We start from the raw sequence: 21,962 nt of genomic DNA on the forward strand, positions 1-21,962 counted from the left end.
TGTTGGCATATCATAAGAAATGAAGCTGGAGGGAGAGATGATTAAGAGATCCTTATGGCTTTCTAAAGAATTTAGATTTTATTTTTAACGAACTGGAAAACCCCTGAAAGGGCCTTTTAATTTTAACTAAGTAGCATATGCTCTTGATAATCACAGAAAAATGAGAAGTAAAGATTACTTGACTCCTTATTCCTACTCACCAATGATAACTACCAGTAAAGTTCCTTGTAAATTGTTTCAATTTTTTTTTTTTTTTTTGAGACGGAGTCTGGCTTTGTCGCCCAGGCTGGAGTACAGTGGTGCAATCTTGGCTTACTGCAAGCTCTGCCTCCCAGGTTCATGACATTCTCCTGCCTCAGCCTCCGGAGTAGCTGGGACTACAGGCGCCTGCCACCACGCCCGGCTAATTTTTTGTATTTTTTAGTAGAGACGAGGTTTCACCGTGTTAGCCAGGGTGGTCTCGATCTCCTGACCTTGTGATCTGCACGCCTCGGCCTCCCAAAATGCTGGGATTACAGGCGTGAGCCACCGCGCCTGGCCTGTTTCAACATTTTTATATTCCTACACAGCCATCTATGAATGTGTACATGTGTATCTTTAAAACAACACATAGACAGTTGATATGAAAGTAAATGTATTTTCCTACTTGCTCTTTCTCACATACTTCTTGAATATTTTTCCATATCAGTACACGCAAATCTATGATATTCTTTAACAGCTGCATAACGTTCCTTGTGTAGTCGTATCCTGATTTTTGATGCATCCTCTACTGAAGAACAGCTAGATATTTTCTAGACTGTTATTTCTATATACAGTGTTTCAGTGAACATTCTTACGCTTATATCTTTGCATACTCTTGCAGTTATATCTGTAGGTTAAATTTTTAGTAATTATGAAGTATATGTGCATTTTAGATTTTGATAACTGTTACCAAATTTCCCTCTAAAAGGATAATTTCAGTAATGCATACGCGCTAGCAGTGTATGAAGTCTTAAGTTTTCCCTTCTGGTGGACTTCCCAGTGGATAATTATTGAGTACCTTCTGTGTGCCAAGGCTATGGTGGGTACTAGAGTACTAGAGAAAGTGTTCAAGGCTGAAGTGGTCTTTGCCCTCATGCAGCCCAGAGTTTGAACCATAGGAAGCCTGCAGGTGTTTTGTTTGGTCTGTGCACTTTTGTTACTGTTTTACAATTAAATTAATTTTCAGTTTTTAAATATTGAGAGATTTTGAAAAATTGGAAAATTTGGTATAACTGGAGGCAAGCTGGATTCTCTTGTATTAGTTTGCTGGAGTTTAGTAGCCACTGCCCTTTTCAGATGTTGCATTGTGCTTTCTAGGAGCACGGTCCATTCCATTTCTTATGGCCTCATTTCTTGATCTCTTAACATTTATTGCCAGAGTCTTATAAAAGCATTTGAGTGATTGATTGATACTCAAATTTAAAATACCTAAAACTGAACTCTGATCTTAGCCCTAAAACCAGTTCTACTTAGTCTTCATCTCCTTGTTGCTTAGGCCAGAACTGTGGTATCATCCTTTACTTGCCTGTTTATCTATCTCACAGTATGTCAGAAAATTCTATTGGATGTACTTAAAAATATATCTCAAGTCAGACCACTTATCCTTTCCACCTCAACCTCTCTGGCCCATGCCACCATCATCTCTTGCCTGGATTTTAGTAGTAATCATCTAAGTGGTCTCGCTGCTTCCACCTTTGCCCTTCTACTGACTTCCCCTTGTAACAGCCAGATGATCCTTTTACAATGAAAGAACCTATTACTCGTATGTTCAAAATCTATAGTAGCCCCTCATTTAACTAATAGTAAAAGCTGAAGTTTATAAGAAGTTACCTAACTTACAAGGTATACCTTGTAAATGCCAAGTACACCTTTATATAAAGGCTTTGTCTTGGTTTCTCCATTTGTATGGGATGTTCTTTCCAGATAGCTGAATGGGTAGGCTCCTTAATTCTTTGCTGGAACGTTACCTTTTTGGTGAAGTCTGCACTAGCTTTCTTGTTTAAATTTGCATGTTCTCTTCCCTTGTCAGCCTTCCACTGACCCATGTGCCCTATTACTGTTCCTTTTTTCCCTAAGTATTCTTACCTCTTATTATTTGCTTATTTTTTTTATCGTCTGCTATTTTTTTCCCCATTAGAGTGTAAGCTATGCAAGGGAGAAACTTTGGCCTTTTATTTACTAATAATATCCCAGATGTAAGGTATAGTACATAGAATATAGTTGGTGCTTAATAAATATTTGTTGAACAAATGAATAAATTTTGAATTTGCAGGCTCTGCTGTGCAGTTTGTTTTTCTTACTGTTTTATTAGGTAATAATAATAGGAAATACATGTATAATGCTTATATCCTAAGACCTATTTTAAACCCTTTATTTTGAATCCCCTGAATCCTTCTACCCTGAGGTAGAAACTAATATTATCTACTTATTATAGACAGGTAGACATAGGCATTGAGAGGCTAAATAATCTGTCCAAAGTCAGAGCTTAGTAAACGAAGAACCAGGGTTCAGAGTTTTTAGCCAGTCTTTAACCCGAGTCTGCACTTTATAACACCATGCCAGTCTTTTTATTTTAGGAAATTAGCTCTTTATGATGTGTTGCAGATCATTTTTTATGTGTAATTTTTTTGACTTAGTTTTTGTGAACTTTTCTTTTTTGCCTTCTAAAGTATTTTTATGTAGTAAAAAAAATCTATTAATGTATTTTTTGGGGGGATTTGTTTATTTCAGACAGGATCTTGCCCTGTTGCCCAGACCAGAGTGCAGTGGTGTGTAATCACGGCTCACTGCAGCCTCAAACTCTCAGGTACCTTTGAAGCTTTTAAACTTATTTTTTAGAATGATCTCCCTGAGTTAAAAAATTAATAATTTAGTCATTTTCTTCCTTATTTTTGATTTGAAATAGAAGTTTAAATTAAGCAGATACATATTTTATATCACCCTGACAGCATTATGGAGATTTTGTTTCACGGCAACAAAATTAAAAGTTGGAACAACATTTAGGAACCTAGCACTAATTGAAGAAAGAAATAATTGAGAACAGGCTGTAGGGATGAACAGGAATAGACTGATTTCAAGAAATATTTAGGGCCGGGTGCAGTGGCTCACACTTATAACCTCAACACTTTGGGAGGCCTAGGTGGGTGGATTGGTTGAGCTCAGTAGTTTGAGACCAGCCTGGGCAACGTGGTGAAACCCAGTCTCTACACACAACAATAAATACAAATTTAGCTGGGCATGTTGTGCCTGTAGTCCCAGCTACTTGGGGGACTGAGGTGGGAGAATCACTTGAGACCAGGAGGCCAAGGCTGCAGGAGCCACCTTCACACCACTGCACTCTAGCCTGGGTGACAAAGTGAGACTTTTGTCTCAAAAAATGAAATAAATATTTGATAAAGTCTTCAAGTCTTAGTGACTGATGAGCTGTGCATCAAAGGACTCTGGATAATACCCAGATTTCTGGTTGTGAGAGTTTGGAAGAGAGGAAATAATGTTTGTTGGGGTGCCATTTATTGGTTGAATGGATGAATCATTGAAATGAAGTAAAACAGAAAGGAACAGGTTTGGAAGATAAAATTATACTCAGTTTTTCATATGTTGAATTTGAGGTGCTTTATGAATATCTCATTTTCAACACTTAGGTTCATTGGGCAATTTGATAAATGAGAGTCTTAGCTTAGGAAAGAAAATTGGGCTTAGAGAAGTTTTAGGGAAGTACTAAACTCTGTGAGTGCATGAGCTACTTTCTTGCCTTTTTTTTCCCCCCCGGGATTAATACATTGGATATAATATAAAAATAGCTTGGAAACAGCTTTAAAGACTGTAAAAAGACTGTATGTTTGTAGTGTGTATTATAGGTTGTTTTTGTAGCTATATTCATTATCACTCAGAAGAGAGTATTAGTGTCTCTACAGTGGAGTCTGTCATGAAGGTGGGAGTGGAAAGGATATGTCACCAAGAATCACTACTCTAGAGCAAAAATTCAGATATTTTAAAACTAGGAAGGACTTAAAGGCTACCTAATTTAGCAATGAGAGTTTATAGTTTCTGAATATTCCATTTTCATAAAGCCAACTTGAGGGGACTTCCTGTTCTTCCTGTTCTTTAGGAGACTCTCAGGTAAAGTTGTGACAGAAGATATGCCGTATAATTTTGTTTTTCCATTCTTTGTTCCTTTCTCTTTTTCACTGTTTGTATCCCTTTCTTATAGCTTAGGCGTTCTAAAGATACTGCATATGCATAATTGGTCAGTGACATCGAAAGAAGTTTCCAAGTTTCCACTGTAGGGAAGAGCTTTGGGGCAGAACCTCAGAGGACAGTGAAGGCTAATCAAACATGCCAGCCACAACTGTCTTTGTTTTGCTGCAACCCAAAGAAATGCCATATAGATTCTTGGTATTCTGTTGTAAACTTAACCAGTGTTATTAAACTTCATTTTAGGAACTGCAACCATGAATGAAGAAAATATAGATGGAACAAATGGATGCAGTAAAGTTCGAACTGGTACTCAGAATGAAGCAGCATTACTTGCTTTGATGGAAAAGACTGGTTACAACATGGTTCAGGAAAATGGACAAAGGAAATTTGGTGGTCCTCCTCCAGGTGTGGATTTGTTAACAGTCTTTTAAATTTAATCTTTAACCTCGTCATGTAGATTCGATGTGTATCCCCACAAGTATTCCAAAAAATAGCTCTCTCCTTGTAACTGCTTTAAGACACTTGTTTTTACTGTTGAGGAGAAAGAGTTAGATTATAAATGTTATTCATGTCTTACCCTTAAATTTTTTCAGCCCTGCTCTTCATCTAAGAAGCAGTTGAGAAAGAAGCTGGGCTAGGTTGAGACAGAAGTCAGGATTGGGAAAGTAGGGAAAAGGGTGCTACTCTAGGTGTTAAAGAGGAGATCATCTGGGGAGGAATTTGAAACAGCACTTAGTAGGCAAGTGGTGTTTAAACTAGAAAACCAAATGAAAACAGGTAAATAGAATGTTTGACTTTTCTACCAATAGCCAGTACAATTCCTTTGCTCAAAACCCTTCAGTTTATCACACTTAAAATAAAAATCTGTCTTCTGGTTACCTCAATGGCTGCAGCACTTACCACTTTCTTCCTTTCTCAAGTACATGTTAACTGTACAGGCTTCCATAATCTATGTTGCTCTGACATGTAAAGCACTTGCTTTTTCTTCTTTCCGAATGCCCTTTTCCCAGATAATCCTCATGGCTCACTCCCTCATTCTATTCAGGTCTGTGTTTAAATCTCATGTACCCAGAGATTTGCCTGACCACTCCCTTGATTTTCTTCATAGCACTTATCACTCACTTGTTATCTCCCTTCTGTATTGAATATTAGCTTCATAAGGGAAGGGGCTTTATTTTGTCCACTGTTGTATCACCAATACCTAGAATTGTGAGTGGCACATAGCACAGCAAATTTGTTGAATGAATGTATGATTGAATAGTGAGTAGAAATATCTGATTCGAATTTATGTGTCTATTCCTATTCATTTTTGTTGTTCAGGTTGGGAAGGTCCACCTCCACCTAGAGGCTGTGAAGTTTTTGTAGGAAAAATACCTCGTGATATGTATGAAGATGAGTTAGTTCCTGTATTTGAAAGAGCTGGGAAGATATATGAATTTCGACTTATGATGGAATTTAGTGGTGAAAATCGAGGTTATGCTTTTGTGATGTACACTACAAAAGAAGAAGCCCAGTTAGCCATCAGAATTCTTAATAATTATGAAATTCGACCAGGGAAGTTTATTGGTGTGTGTGTAAGCCTGGATAATTGTAGGTTATTTATTGGAGCTATTCCCAAGGAAAAGAAGAAAGAAGAAATTTTAGATGAAATGAAGAAAGTTACAGAAGGAGTTGTAGATGTCATTGTTTATCCAAGTGCAACTGATAAGACCAAAAATCGTGGTTTTGCATTTGTGGAATATGAATCTCACAGAGCTGCTGCTATGGCACGGAGGAAACTAATTCCAGGTAAACTGATTCTTTTAAAGGTTGTTTTTCAGTATTAACCTTTTTACAAATATGGAGAAATGATAGTACATCACGGATCAATATTATCGAAATAAATAATGCCACTTAAAGAGGAGTAAAGAATTGTTTGAGTAATGAAGTAAAATAAATCACATAATTCTAAAAGACAAGAAATCGTTCCTGTAAAATCAGTCCTATTTATGATATTTTTGCTGGATGTATACACTTTGAGCTATTAATTGTTTAATAAAAATCCAAAGGGCAACACTTAATTCTTCTGATAAAGTCTATCTTTGAAGTATATTTGTTCTATTGACTCTTAAATTACATAGTAAGTTTTAGTTGTTTACTTTAGTAAAAATTTTTGTGTGAATAGGAAACAAATGCTTAACCAAATTTATTGACGTGTGGTTGAGTTTCTGCTTCTCTGGGGAAACAGTTTTACTGAACATCTTTAACTTTTATTCTTTATTTTAATTCTCTTCAAATTATTATTTTTTTTTACAGGAACATTCCAACTATGGGGCCACACCATTCAGGTAGATTGGGCTGACCCAGAGAAAGAAGTGGATGAGGAAACCATGCAGAGAGTTAAAGTTCTTTATGTAAGAAATTTAATGATCTCAACTACAGAGGAAACAATTAAAGCAGAATTCAATAAATTTAAGCCTGGTGCAGTTGAACGAGTAAAGAAACTTAGAGATTATGCTTTTGTTCACTTTTTCAACCGAGAAGATGCAGTGGCAGCCATGTCTGTTATGAATGGAAAATGCATTGATGGAGCAAGTATTGAGGTAACACTAGCTAAACCAGTAAATAAAGAAAACACTTGGAGACAGCATCTTAATGGTCAGATTAGTCCAAATTCTGAAAATCTGATTGTGTTTGCTAACAAAGAAGAGAGCCACCCAAAAACTCTAGGCAAGCTGCCAACTCTTCCTGCTCGTCTCAATGGTCAACATAGCCCAAGTCCGCCTGAAGTTGAAAGATGCACTTACCCTTTTTATCCTGGAACAAAGCTTACTCCGATTAGTATGTATTCTTTAAAATCCAATCATTTTAATTCTGCAGTAATGCATTTGGATTATTACTGCAACAAAAATAATTGGGCACCACCAGAATATTATTTATATTCAACAACAAGTCAAGATGGGAAAGTACTCTTGGTCTATAAGATAGTTATTCCTGCTATTGCAAATGGATCCCAGAGTTACTTCATGCCAGACAAACTCTGTACTACGTTAGAAGATGCAAAGGAACTGGCAGCCCAGTTTACATTACTTCATTTGGGTAAGTTTTAAAATATTTTAAACAGTGTAAAATATGAAATTAGGAAATACTGTAGATTGTTTTTCAATTCATTTATTTTGAACTCAACATTAGTGGTAAGTATGTAACATAAATTTTATCTCAATTTTATAAAGTCATAACTTTCTTGAAATTTGTGCCCTGTAAAATCTTCCTACATTTAGCTTTTTTTTGTTTTTTTTTGAGAGATGGAGTCTCGTTCTGTCACCTAGGCTGTAGTGCAGTGGCACGATCTTGGCTCACTGCAACCTCTGCCTCCTAGGTTCAAGCGATTCTCCTGCCTCAGCCTCCCGCATAGCTGGGACTACAGGCGTGTGCCACCAGGCCCAGCTAATTTTTTGTATTTTTAGTAGAGACAGGGTTTCACGGTGTTAGCCGGGATGGTCTCAATCTCCTGACCTTGTGATCTGCCCGCCTCAGCCTCCCAAAGTGCTGGGATTACAGGTGTGAGCCACCGCGCACGACCTACGTTTAGTTTTTTAAGCATTACCTAACCTGCGCAAAAATTTGCTTTTGACTTACTACAGTGTTCATAATCCTGTTTTATTAATTTATTGTTTTTTTAATGACTAATTCTCAGTTGAAATAAAGATTTTTTTGTGTAAGTTACAGGATATGTTAATTAAACCAATTTATAATAGAGTGTCCCTGTATCTTTGGTGAAGTCTACATAATGATCTTTTTGAGGGGCAGGGGTAGGGAGTTAGTAAAATCAGTGGGATTTCAGATGGGTAGTGTGCAGACACAGCTTTATGCTCACCAATCTGGAAATTTATATTATCACTCATGAAAGACAAAAAGCATCAGTAAGAGATGTTTGTGACCATTCTCTTTTTTAGCTTCATGTTTTTCAAACAGTAAATTTTCTTTAAAACGTTTGAAGGATAATTATGAAAGGTTTTGCAAAAGCATAAAAAGATATGCTAACTAAGTATTTGACATTGTAAAGGAAGAGACATAATATCACTATGGTGTTTTCCTGCTTGCTGTTTTTTACTGTTAGGTTAGCCTCCCCTGCCCCCGCAACCTGTTTATTTTTTTTACTGCAGCTATAGATTTTAGTTGATGATTACTTTGTGTCCCAAATAATATTTATTGGAAGAGTAGTGGTTTCCTGAGAATCAGAAATAAAAGAGAAAGATCTTTTGAGGGTTCTCATTGTTTCTTGATTATAATTGTGAAACTCTTCCCTGAAAATTATTTTTTATATGGTTGCAGAACCACAGTACAGAAGCTTATGTGTATTTAAAATTCATACTCTCAAGTTTAAGAGAAAACAATCAAAAGAGAAAAACATTCTCAGAAAGGAGAATAATTTGTATATATTGTTTAAGCTTGCTTATGTACCACTGCCATAGTATTATGATTTGTTTGTTTTTGGGACAGAGTCTTGCTTTGTCACCCAGGCTTGAGTGCGGTGGCGTGATCTCGGCTCACTGCAACCTCCGCCTCCTGGATTCAAGCAATTCTCCTGCCTCAGCCTGCCAAGTAGCTAGGATTACAGGTGCCTGCCACCACACCCAGCCGATTTTTGTATTTTTAGTAGAGACATGGTTTCACCATGTTGGCCAGGCTTGTCTCGAACTCCTGATCTCAGGTGATCCACCCTCCTTGGCCTCCCGAAGTATATTACCAATATTTTTAGGAGATTCTGTTTTGGAGATATCAACAAAACTTGTGGGACTAAAGGTAGGGTTCCGCTTGAAGACACATTTAAGTAGTGTCCTCAATTATTAGTTTGGAGATATTTGGGGATTTAGCATCATTGAAGCTAATAAATTCTTAGTTCTTATTTCTATTGATGTACAAAATAGAAGCGTTCAATTTACTTTTAATAAAGACCATCTAAGTTAAAGATAAAATTATTAGGTAGATAGCAAATAATTCAAATTAAGTTTCTTAGAGAAAAATGAGTCAAAATATTATTTTGGAGTGGGACGTAGTTAATTAGTTGCTGATCAAGTTTCTCCCAAGGATACTTGTGTCTGATCTACCATGCTAATACTGAAAGATTTAAAAAATTTCTAGCCCCCCTCATTCCCTTACACATTTAACTGAAACTTCTAAAATTCTTACAACATAGCCATGTTAGTTTAATTTATGGCAAACTTGTATGTAAACTTTGTTTGCCCTTTTTTTTTTTTTTTTTTGAGACGGAGTCTTGCTCTGTTGCCCGGGCTGGAGTGCAGTGGCGCGATCTCGGCTCACTGGAAGCTCCGCCTCCCGGGTTCCCGCCATTCTCCTGCCTCAGCCTCCCGAGTAGCTGGGACTACAGGCGCCCGCTACCTCGCCCAGCTAATTTTTTTGTATTTTTTTTAGTAGAGACGGGGTTTCACGGTGTTAGCTAGGATGGTCTCGATCTCCTGATCTCGTGATCCACCTGTCTCAGCCTCCCAAAGTGCTGGGATTACAGGCTTGAGCCACCGCGCCCGGCCTGTTTGCCCATTTTATAAAGGTTCAGATTCTAGATGGAAACAGAGCTTTTAACTCCCTTATTACCATAGTTAACTAGATAACATAAACCTATAGTTCCCTAAGAAAACACCTAATCAGGTACAATATTTTCAACTTAATTATGGTTAATTAGTGAGCAAGGTAGCATCAATAAATGAAGTCCTTAGTGGGCACATGCAGATTGCTTTAGTGGTCTAGTCCAGATTTTATCAACCTTGTTGTATCAAAGCTAATTTTAATAAAAAGTCGAACAATTTGTATTTTATATATTTCCTCAATCTGTATTCAGTATCAGAACAGTTAATATAATGTAAGCAAAATTCACATATAAAAAAAAGATTAAACAAAACCCTAGGTCCTATTTCAGTGGAGTACACAAAGCCTGAGGTCTTGTCTATGGACAGTAACACAGAAATCCTTATGGTGCTTGACTACCTATGTAAGTGAAGATTGTTGAGTTAGAGGCAGGAAAATACATTTAGGCAGCTGAAAAGGAGAAAGAGAATTCAAGGAAGCAAAAGAGCCAGAGATCTGGGGTCTAGGAAACTTTGATCAGAAAACAAATATCAGCCCTTCAGAGATCATTAAAGTAGGGCCAGGAGCGGTAGACAGGGAGAAGTTTCCATGTTGCCACATGGCAGGTTAAGAGTAGATTGAGTGTTGCTAAGCAGTTTTCTGGATCACTTTTTCCCTTCTGTTAATGTTGGAGCCTCTGGGTTTTAAAAGGTTAATGCCTTTTTAGTTACATCATCTTTTAGTTAAAGGTCATAGGGTTTCATCAAATAGCTCAGAGTTGAAATCAATTGGTGGTAGTGGTGTATTCTTGACATCCTGGTAAATGCTTACTTAGTCCAAGGATTGAATTGTTTTGAAGTCTTGAGAGGTTATTAGTTCCTAGAGTCTCTCAAACGAAGTTCCTTACCTATTAAGTAATCTTTTGGCTCTATTTTCTTAAATAATTTGATAAGTCAAATTTTCTAGAGAATGCATTTAACTACTGTTTTTAAGGTATTTTCTTTGGGGATAGTAATTTTTTTTTAAGAATTTGCCTCAGTATCCTTATTTTAACCCTTTCAGTTTGATGCTATTTTGAGAATTATTATCCAATCTTAACCTTGATGTTTTACTATTATATGTGATATAAACAGTCATTTTTAAAATTAATATTTCAGATCTCTTTAAGAGTGTACTTTTAGTAGCCACACAGTTTTGGTGTTACCACTTCTGTTTCCCAAGCTTGAAAAATAAAAGAAAATAATTAGGCTTCATTTGCTTAAATGGCCATCATTGCTGTTATGGAAAAAAAAAAAGTATGTCTTTTTAGGGATAACAGGCATCTACATGAGAACTAGAAGTCATGGAGTTTGCTTCTGGTGAGCATTTAGTGATCTTATTAGCATCTCAAAAGTTCTTGGTTTACAGGTCTTTGAAATCAATTTTTAAAATATTTGGTCCTATCTAAAGCATGCTCTATGTTAAGCATAATACCCTTAATAAAAGAAAAGCTGGAAGTTGGGGTTAATGCCAGAATAGAACCTTCCTTATCCTTTTCACTTACTTCAAAATTAGAGACTATCTTCATCTTCATAATGGCAAAGAATGACCTCTCTTATCTCACTGGAAACTCATTACCTAACCAGCAGGATAAGAATGTATTTACTGGGTTATTTTTAGGGATCTCTATCTGTAGGATAGTCAATGAGTTTAATGAGTAGAATCCTGATATAGTTTGGACATATGTCCCTGCCAAATCTCATGTTGAAATGTAATCCCCAGTGTTGGAGGTGCAGTCTGGTGGGAGGTGATTGGATCATGGGGGTGGATATCTCATGAACAGTTTAGTACCTTTCCGTTGGTGCTGTCTTCACAATAGTGAATGATTCCTCGCCACATCTGGTTGTTTAAAAGTGTGTAGCAACTTCTTCCTTTCTGTTTCTTGCTCCTGCTCTTGCCATGGGATGTGCCTGCCTCTACTTCGCCCTCAGCCATGAGTAGAAGTTCCCTGAGGCCTTCCCAGTAGCCTAGCGGATTCTGGCACCATGCTTGTAAAGCTTACAGAACTGTGAGCCAATTAAACCTATTTTCTTTATAAATTACCCAGTCTCAGGTATTCCTTTATAGCAGTGCAAGAATGATCTAAACCAAATACAGACTTGAGGGTTAGGATAGATAGGTTCTATATTAAATATTTGCTATATGGAGATACCTTGGGTCATTCAGTATCACTTACTTTTAAGTAAGTCTTTTCTGTTTTCACAATCTCGTTATCTGTTAGTAATAAAGCAAACCATCAAGGCAAATAGTACTGCTCTTTCTAGAAGTCAACTCTGTTTTGAATCTGGGTCTTTCAGTATTGCCACTGCTTTTCTTTGGAGGATTCTTTGCATTGTGGAAGTGGAATAAACAAAATCAAGGAGATCAAGGAACGTCCTGGAGAGTTAGAGTTTTGAAGAAGAAAGTCCTGGAGAATACTTAGTGGAAAGAGGAAGGTAGTCTTACCTGTATTGATAATTCACCTTGTTATATAATTTGTTAGCAAATAATTTTAAGCAGGGCATCTCTTCTCTGTTTGTGTAATACTGATACAAGTGGTATTTTTTTCTTACTTGTATGGCTATCTGAAACTTTTTAAAACAGGGATGAAGAACCTGTCACAAACTAACTTGTGCCACTGATTTAATTTCATCTGATTTGTATACTGTCGTTCTGACCATAAATGATTACGGTTGTTTTTTTTTACAGGTCTTTTTTGAAAGCCTCTTACATGCTAAGTGTTCTTTGCTAAGCATTCTGGAGCTAAAGATAAATAAAACATTTTGTTGTTGTTGTTGTTGTTGTTTAAGGAGTCACAGTCTAGTGATGAAGGCAGATACACAAATTCTTTGCATAGGTTATTTTGGGAGTACAAGAGGAAAAAGGTATGCTTCCCTGACCTCAGTTGTAGAGTTTGTGGTCAGAGAGGGACACAACGTGAGCAAACTACTCTTAGAAAAATAGCATGGTGGTGGTTTAATGGCAAGTAGTTCTGTATATTGTTTGATGATTTCAGTGAGATTTTAGGAAGAATTAAAGGAGTTGAAAAGATGTAAACATTAGTTAATTAAAATTTCATTAGTCTTGTTTCTTAAAACTTTGCATTTTTTTTTTTTTTAGTGCAACTATGTTGGATATGTCTGCTTTTTCTCTGAGCAAATATTTTTTCCTAGATGAATCCATCTTGATGTGCGTGGACCATTTTGTGTGTGAATATTCATTCTTACAATATCTTTTGTATTTTTTTCAATATTCATTTTGTAATGGACTTGTATATTGCTTCTTATATTTGACTTTGAAATGACGTACATCAGTAGAATCTTGCATTTTTTTCTAGTAGTTGAATAGTATTTAGTATATATATATTCTAAACATGATAGTCACTGTTAGCTTATCCTTTTATTCAAATGAATCTTTTATTTCTGTTATCACTTGTAAATTTGTTGAAAATTATACTTTTGTGAAAGTATACTATTGTGAGAAGTTTTAATCTGAAAAATATTTGGTGCTTTTTTTCTTATGAGCTATTATTTCCAGATTGATGGGCAGAAATGCAAAAATAAAAGAATTTCAGATAAAAATATTCCAAACCATTTCTTTGAAATAAAGAGAAACTTTCTCCAGGTTTTTTTTTTAACTTAAGAAATAATTCTAGGAGGCACTTAAGCCAAACATGATATAGTGATTCTATGATATTATAATGGAGTTATAGATTATACATAGAAGAAAAATAATACTTTTCAGAAGAGTATCTTTTTCCAGTTTTAACTACAGCTCTAACTTTGATGATACTATTCAAACTGGTATTTTAAAGAACAAAGGTAATTTGCAAAATTTCTTTTAAAATTCACCTACTTAAATGAGAAATAGGTATCAGGATCAACATTTTACATATTTGTTTTCATATGACCAAGTGGTGAGACCAAAATTCCATTAACTCAACTATGTGTCTTTGACCCTCTGAGAGGGCTTAGTCCTCATGAAAATGTATTTGTATTGCTCTTGAAATTTACTTTTTTTTTTCTGAAAGACCATTTGAGTGAACATCTAGTATTACTTATAGTTCTCATCTTACGAACACTTGTATTAATGCATCATAAATATTATGGAGTTAGTACAGTGAGAGAAGCAGCTTACTAGAATAATAATTACTAGAATAAAAGTATAAGAATTAAGAATCCTTTCTCAGCCATCGAGAAACTGTGTGACCTTAGAATGGCAAATGAATTGTTTCGTCATTGGACTTCAATGTCCTCAGATCTAAAATATCAGCATTTTATTTAGTAAGTTTTAAGGAATCTTTTTTCTAAGAAGATTATGGTTTCATTTAAAATATGGTCAAAAATCGTATGTAGAACCAAAAGTAATACTTTAAAATATTTTATGTCTGCAGAGATACATATTTGAGTTCAAATAGTTTAAAACCAAGAGCTGCTTTTGCAAGAAATAATCCATCAGTTTAATATCCCTTCCTTTATAGAATTCAAAGCTCATGCCTGCCTATTTCACAGCAGAACAGCTGGACAAAAAAAAAAAAAAGATTCAGTCAGTCAACTGTTTTATTTGCATGATGACATGTAATTGTTTTTCGGTTATTCTCTGAATTTGCTAACCAATTACTACAGCCAAAAGCAAGGTTTTTATAAAACAAGGCAACTACTTAAAAGTTTGGAAATAGTTTTCTTTTTGTAACAGAGGATCTAGGAAAATAATGATATGTATCAAAACATGCCATGTGGGGAGTATCTGTCCCATAGTTAGGTTTATTAACTGTTGAAAGTGATCCTTTGTATTTTATTTACTTCATAAATCTATATAATCATGCTTGATTCTTTACCCTATAACTTCTTAATGTCTTTGGTTAATACAGTCCTAAAATACTCCTTCTAATAAACTAGTTTTAATAGCAGCTACTGCTTTATTAATCTGTCTGATTTTATTTAATTCATATTTTAAAAAATGGTTTTAAAAATTTCCCTTTATATCAGATGACATTAGAAATTATGTGTATATGTTCCATTCTTAAATGTTAGTAGCAGTTCATAATTTTGCCACGTGATGTCCCTAAATGCAGATTTTTTAATGTGGCTTTAAAAGAAATTTTAATGTTACATTGATTTTTAGCTCCTCTTTTTCTTTCTTTTCTTTTTTTTAGAATCAGAAAAATCTTTGTGAAACGCTCTACTTAGTCTTCTTCAGCCTATCATGCCCTTATCTCTGCTTCTTGTTTAATATTTAGTAGACAATAATTTTTTATGCTATAGCAGTGTAATTAAGTGAATGGACTCGTGAATAAGGAGACAGAAAATGTAGAATGATGGTTTCACTGTGACGAATTTATTTTGTGCTTTAAACTACTTTAAAATTCAGTGTTTCTTCCAGGCCTTTTAGGTAAAATCAAAAATAGTATCTACCCTTACTAGTTAATATCTAATAGTTCATCAATCTCAGAGCATTTCGTCCTCTTTCCAAGACCTGGTAGTACATTACCTCCAAGAATGGTTCCCTTTCCTGTGAAACCTCAAAATAGTAGGACAAAAATTAAAAATCTTAGTATCCCCAAATAATTAGAAGCTTTAAATCACCAGAATATTAATAACTTCTTGGATTTTCATGCTCCTTAAAGTGATAGTATTTGGTCAGAGATGTATTAATGACATGTGGGTTCTTATTTGTCTTATATATAGCAAGTAACATTTGAGCTCTAAGAATGGATTGCATATGAAATTTTATGTACACAGTAGTTCATAGTTTAAGAAAATAATTTGGGTAACTAAATAAATTTAGTTTGCCTATGTATTGCTTTGATTCAGTAAATATAATCATTATATTACACTAATAGTGTTATCAGCTCTACTATAATTCTGTTTATAACTTTGGATTAAAAAGTATATAGGAGCACAATCATCAGAAAACATCAATCTCTTACAGTTGTATTGCTTGGTAATTTGGTGTGTGTACTTTGTTACTATTCTTCGGTGTTTAAACAGTATACCTTGATTTCTGTACACAAATTCAAGGGATTGGCACTTATTTAAATAAAAATGTAAACCATGATGTAAAACTCCAGCTTCTTTTAATAGAGTAGATAAATCTTTGTTGACCTATGCTTTGCTTTTTCTTTTGTGCAGTTTGATTGTCCTTCCATTCATTATGTGGTCTAAGTTTGTTTTTATTAGTTACTTTTCTTTTTTGCACTTTTCTTTAATCCTGTTTTGTATGTGGATTTTTGTAAGACTGAAGCCCATTTACCTAATTTTTTTCTCGTTAACTTTGTTTCAGCAATACATAGTTCCAGTCTGCTTGTTTACTGCCCAGATTATGGGGTAAATGAATATTCACAAAATTTGAAGCATATGTGCCATATATGTAGATGGCTTTTTTTTATCCTGCTGTTGCCCAGTTAATTTTTGGTCCAAGGGTGACCAAATCTGTAGCTACGAATTTATGAAAGTATTGGAAAATTTGGGGCACAGAATTTATAAGGTTCCAGGTGAGCCATTGTCAATCTTTGCAAGACAGGTTAAGGTTGTATTCAGAGCTATAAATAATTCAAGCAGTGAAATGCTGGTTCATTTAAAGGCGTTTCATCTGCATGTATGTGTGTACATGTGTTTCCTTGAGAGAATAAGAATCACTTAAGGGATTCCTTGGTGTGAACTTAGGTGTGTGTATCAAGTATAGAAACAGTGATTATACCAGAACATTGAAAGATTATTTCTTTTCGCTTAAGAATTGAAGGGAAAGAGGCGATACTAAGCAAAATATGATTGCTTTCACTGTGTATGCACTCACTTAGTTTCAGAGAGGGATTTGCAAATGAGATAGTAATGATTTTCTCTTTATTGCTTAATATTTTCCCTATTTTACTTAGTAGATAGACTTAAGATTTTTAAGTTATTGAAATACCTGTATGTATGTGTGACTCTGCTATTTCTCACTAATACACTGGTGTTCTAAAACTCACTTTTATTGATTTTTAAAAATCTTTACATTTTATTTTCTTATTTATGTATTATTTTTATTGTGATTTATGCTCCAAGCAGGGAGTTGCTACATTAGCTAATGTGGCTTGGGAGAAGGATGGATGGGGTTTTCATCAATCCTCTGAGGCCTTGGAAAGCAGTTTCATGATGTCACATGCTCTCATTAGAATTAATACATTGGAGAATTATTTCATTGCCTTTAGATTTAATCAGTATTTTTCTGTAATGATTATTAATTTTATTTTTTTATTCTGAAATTCTTTATAATGAATTTTCTATGACAAAAACTTCTATAATCAACTCCCAAATATTTAGATAGCAGGCATGAATAAATGGAAATGAAATCTGAATTTAGTTAGCTTATTTAATTGTTTATCCTAGAATGCTCTTTAAATATATGGTATATTGATTCTAGAAATTTACACAAATTCAATACAAAACCCAGCTTAGGAAAAGTTGGAAAGATGTTCAGTTTCTCCTCCACTCAATTTCTTATCCTGCAGAGATGACATTGTTTCATACTGATGCAGTGCACTTACCTAAGTATTATATTAGTCGCCCTCTGTCTTTTCTTCATCCTTTTTACTGGTAAGGGTAGGTTATTCACTTTCATTCCTGCCTTATTCCACAGAAGATTTGAGGTGGCTCCTTAAAAATATGTAAAATACAAAAAGATTCAGATTTTAAATTGAAGACATTGAGACAGTTGGAAATTATGATTGGGAAAATAAAGCCAGGCAAAACCAAACAATAGGTTGTTTAGGGATAGACGATTATGAGGTAAAACCATAAAAATGCCAGGGAATTACTAACATTTAAAAGTTACTACTTGGAGGGAGAAATTGGAAAGGATTCAAAGGGACTTCTGAGGTATTGATAATTTCCTTTTTCTAAACCTGGGTGATGAGTACATGTTTTCATTTTTTTAAATTATGTAAGGCATACACATCTATATAGTTTATATATTTCTCTGTTTGTATATTTCATTATTAAATTGGGAAAGAATGAAAGCCAGCCAAGGGTGAGAACTTGTGTTATTTTGTCAAAATTTGATTAAGAGTCTTTCTACTCTAGAGATTCTCAAATTAATATAACTCAAGGTAAAATAGGAAAGTTACATAGTATCAAGACTAAATAATTTTATTCTACTCAGACTGTTTGGAATGTTTTGTTTGCTTATGGCACCACAATTTAATTCAACCTTGACAACTAGGGTGAGCTTGAAAACTCCCTAATATGTAATAGGACAGTGAACAACTGAAATATTTGGAGCTGTTTAGTGTGTAAATACTAATACTCACAGAGGAAATGTGATTGCAGTTTTCAAATGTTTGAAGTGCTCACACATGGAAAAAAGACTTTAGTCTTTATCTTTGGAGCTCTAGGAAGTGGTATTAAGTCTAAAAGAGCAAAGTTTTAAGGAGGTAGATTATGGCTTAACGTAAGTCAGAACTGTCTGAGCCTTTCAGCTACTAAAAATTCTGTATTCCTCTCAGTACAAAATAACAAATAAAAATAATTTTTTAAACATTTATTTTAAATCTGTGAAATATATGGCAGAAGGAAAGAGTCTTTACTAGACTATATTAGCTCAGAATTATGTTCCCTAATACCACTTGGAATATAATGACCTTGCCATTTTCAAGCCCTCTGAGAAATTTACCTTTTGCAAACTGTGATTTAAGAAAGTTTGATTTGGGAATTTTTATTCTCATAAGAATATCCCTTTTGCTTGTTCATTCCTTTAGGCTTCTATACTCGTGTTTAGTTTATTAACTGGCAGATGGCTGATTGTTAAACCTTGTTAAAATGTGTTCCTTCAACAAATACTTACCCAATGCTGTTTTGTGTAAAGTTATAAGGATCACTAGTGAATTAGACACAGTTGCTACTTTCATAGACCTTACATTCTATTGAGACCAATATTCAGTTAGAGTTCTGATAAATGCGCTGAAGTAGTACAGGGTGTTACGAGAACATACAATTGGGTGACCTGACCTAAACTGGTATGGGGGGTCAGGAAATGGTACATTGTACTTTCTTTCAGGAAAAGAAAACTAAGTAATGTGGTATAGCATATAGGCAACATGGGAAAAAAGATTATGGCATTTGGAGCCAGATTTCCTGGGTTCACAGTCTAGCTTCACTACTTACTTGGAAAAGTTACTTCTCTGTCCTTCAGTTCCATCATTGTAAAATAGGAATGATGATAACAGTATTTATCTCATAGGGTAATTACATGTATTAAATGAGTTAAAATTGTAAAGGGCCCAGAACATTCGCTTTTATATATATTAAGTACCATGTAAATGATGAAGAATAATTATTCAGAAAACAAATCCAAGACACCACTTTCCAATCATATATAATATAAATATTAGAAATAATAATAGTTAAGATTCTTTGAACACTTATTATGTGTGAGATTTTGTGCTAAATGCCTTTACATGATGTATTCTCACAGTTCTTTGTGGTAGATAGGGTGTGTGTGTGTGTGTGTGTGTGACAGAGTCTCGCTCTGTCACCCTGGCTGGAGTGCAGTGGTGCGATCTTGGCTCATTGCAACCTCCGCAATGAGTTCAAGCAATTCTCCTGCTTCAGCCTCCCGAGTAGCTGGGATTACCAGCATGTACCACGATGCCTGGCTAATTTTTGTATTTTTAGTAGAAATGGAGTTTCCCTGTGTTGGCCAGGCTGGTTACGAATTCCTGACCTCAAGTGATCCACCTGCCTCAGCCTCCCAAAGTGCTAGGATTACAGGCGTGAGCCAACATGTCTGGCCTGTGGTAGATAGGATTTTAATGTTGACAATTCTTATTTTTTTTAACAAACAGGCTTCAGTATGTTAAATAATTTGCCCAAGATCCTAGTTAGCTTAAGAGGCTGTGCTCTTCTATCCTTTGTAAATTCACATGATTCCAATGGAAAACTGGTTTTTGCCTAATATTAAACATTGGATAACAGACAGCGGACTTGTGAAATATTATTGGCAAATTATGTTTCTGTAAGTTAAAATACAATGAGATGGGCTTTCGGTCTCACCTTACCTTTTTTCCAGAGACTATTTTGGCTTTAGGAAACCTACAGGCCCATGTACCAGACCCCACTCCATTGTAGTGTTGACCTGAGACATCTGGTTGAACTCTGAGTTATTCTGAGTTAGAAAAATCTTGTAAACATATCTTGTTTACAAGGTAGCTTCATGATTTTTAAATGTACCCTAGGATCAGCATTGCCAACCAATGAATGGCATGTGCAAGGTGGCAGATGATAAATGTCTTTTCCCCATTCAGATTCTAGACAGAACATCAAACAGGCAAAGTTTGTTTGTATCTATTTCCTGGTCCCCTGTTACTTGGTACTCATTTTACTCTGATTATATTCAAAATATCCCAATATGTAGTTTAGCCATATAATTTATCAGTCCAATATGTTTATACTTTTTCATTGTTACTTCCTTGGTCAGGAACTTATCGTGGCTCTTATTGAAGTATAATCAAATACTCTGAGCTCCACATTCTCCTGTTCAGAATGCCCTACTGTTTAGCCCCACTTAACCTAACCATAGCTTCCATTTCCTGCTGTGATCGTCTGAATTTGCCATGCTCATTGGTAGGTCTAGGCCCTTCCTATTGCTGTGCACTGTGCTTAGAGTATTCTGCTTATCCTCATCTACTTTTATATTAAGCTTTTATTGGACACAGTAACCCAAAATGACTTTTTCTTTATGATATTACTCAATAATTTTTATATTTTTATTTACTCTTAACATTGTTCATCCATCAGTATATATAAAGCCAGTGGACTTTGTACATGTATGATTTGTTGTTATTCCCTGAATTATGTGGGGGAGTACTGTCTCCTTTAGTACTCAGCATATAGTGCTTTTCAAATAAGTTTAAGCAATCTACATAAAAGATAAAGTTTCCAAGGAAAGATACATTTGGGCTGTGCTTTGAGCAAAAAGAAGAAAAGATTGGTAAAGAAATAATATGAGATAGGAAGTTGACAGGTATAAACACGGGCACGGTTAAATTATGAATGGTGGTTAATGGGCTGAAATACCTGTATATACGTCACCAAAGTAAAAATTATCAGTATATAATTTTTAACATGCTCATGTTGGAGGTTTCAAAATAGTAGAAACCCTTAAACAAATGATAATACAAATAAAACATATCAAAATGTATGGAACGCAAGGCCAGGCGTAGTGGCTCACACCTGTAATCCCAGCACTTTGATAGGCCAAGGTGGGCAGATCACCTGAGGTCTGGAGTTGGAGACGAGCCTGGGCAACATGGTGAAACCCTGTCTCTACTAAAAATACAAAAATCAGCTGGGTGTGGTGGTGCGCACCTGTAATCCCAGCTACTTGGGAGGCTGAGGCAGGAGAATTGCTTGAACCCAGGAGGTGGAGGTTGCAGTGAGCTGAGATCACGCCACTGCACTCCAGTGTTACTTAACTTCTCTGTCCTTCAGTTCCATCATTTGTAAAATAGGAATGATGATAACAGTATTTATCTCATAGGATAATTACATGTATTAAATGAGTTAAAATTGTAAAAGGCCCAGAATATTCCCTTTTCAATAAACTCTTGAAATATAGACTGGGTTTGGATGATTTTATATTGGATATGTGTATATTTTATATATATATATATATAAAATATATATGTATATAAATTTGTATAGTGGAATAGGAGATTTAGGTTGTAATTGTTATTTTGAAACCCTCTGAGAAAATCTTTGTCTTTATATCAACCAAATATAGTATAGAATATAATGATTTATGTTATGTGCAATTTTTAAATTTCTTTTAAAATTCATTATATAATCCACAGTTATATCTAGCATAATCTATTACGTTTGATCAAGGCTTCACAAATAGGAAATGTCAATCACTTATTGTATGTTATTTCTAATTTTTTATTACTAGCATTATACTTTTATATTCTTCCACACAGGTGTAGACTGAGAAGATGGTGGTGTTCCTTTCAGTTTAGTTTCCTAAAGACAGGAAAAAACCTTGAAAATTCGGGGTGCTAATATAGCAGGCTTATTTGGAATACATTGGAATCCTGTGCACTCAGTTATTTTCTGTCTTCAAAGAAGAAATAGTATGACATATCTGAGAGTCTGAAAATAATTTTTATCTTTCATATCATTTACTTTAAA

The 21,962-nt window shown here is 35.0% G+C and overlaps 1 protein-coding gene across 3 annotated transcripts in view; it reads left to right on the forward strand.

The window, feature by feature from the left end:
• Positions 1-21,962, forward strand: part of RBM46 (RNA binding motif protein 46) — a 49,536-nt gene that overhangs the window by 12,033 nt on the left and 15,541 nt on the right. For all 3 annotated transcript variants that reach the window (XM_078002386.1, XM_015139377.2, XM_015139380.3), the window contains exons 2-4: positions 4,462-4,623; positions 5,539-6,006; positions 6,514-7,296. In XM_078002386.1, the coding sequence (XP_077858512.1) occupies positions 4,473-4,623; positions 5,539-6,006; positions 6,514-7,296 (1,402 nt within the window). In that variant the 5' untranslated portion in view covers positions 4,462-4,472. The remainder of the gene's footprint in view (positions 1-4,461; positions 4,624-5,538; positions 6,007-6,513; positions 7,297-21,962) is intronic.

This window comes from Macaca mulatta, chromosome 5 (assembly GCF_049350105.2).
Source record: "Macaca mulatta isolate MMU2019108-1 chromosome 5, T2T-MMU8v2.0, whole genome shotgun sequence".
NCBI classification, from domain to species: Eukaryota; Metazoa; Chordata; class Mammalia; order Primates; family Cercopithecidae; genus Macaca; species Macaca mulatta.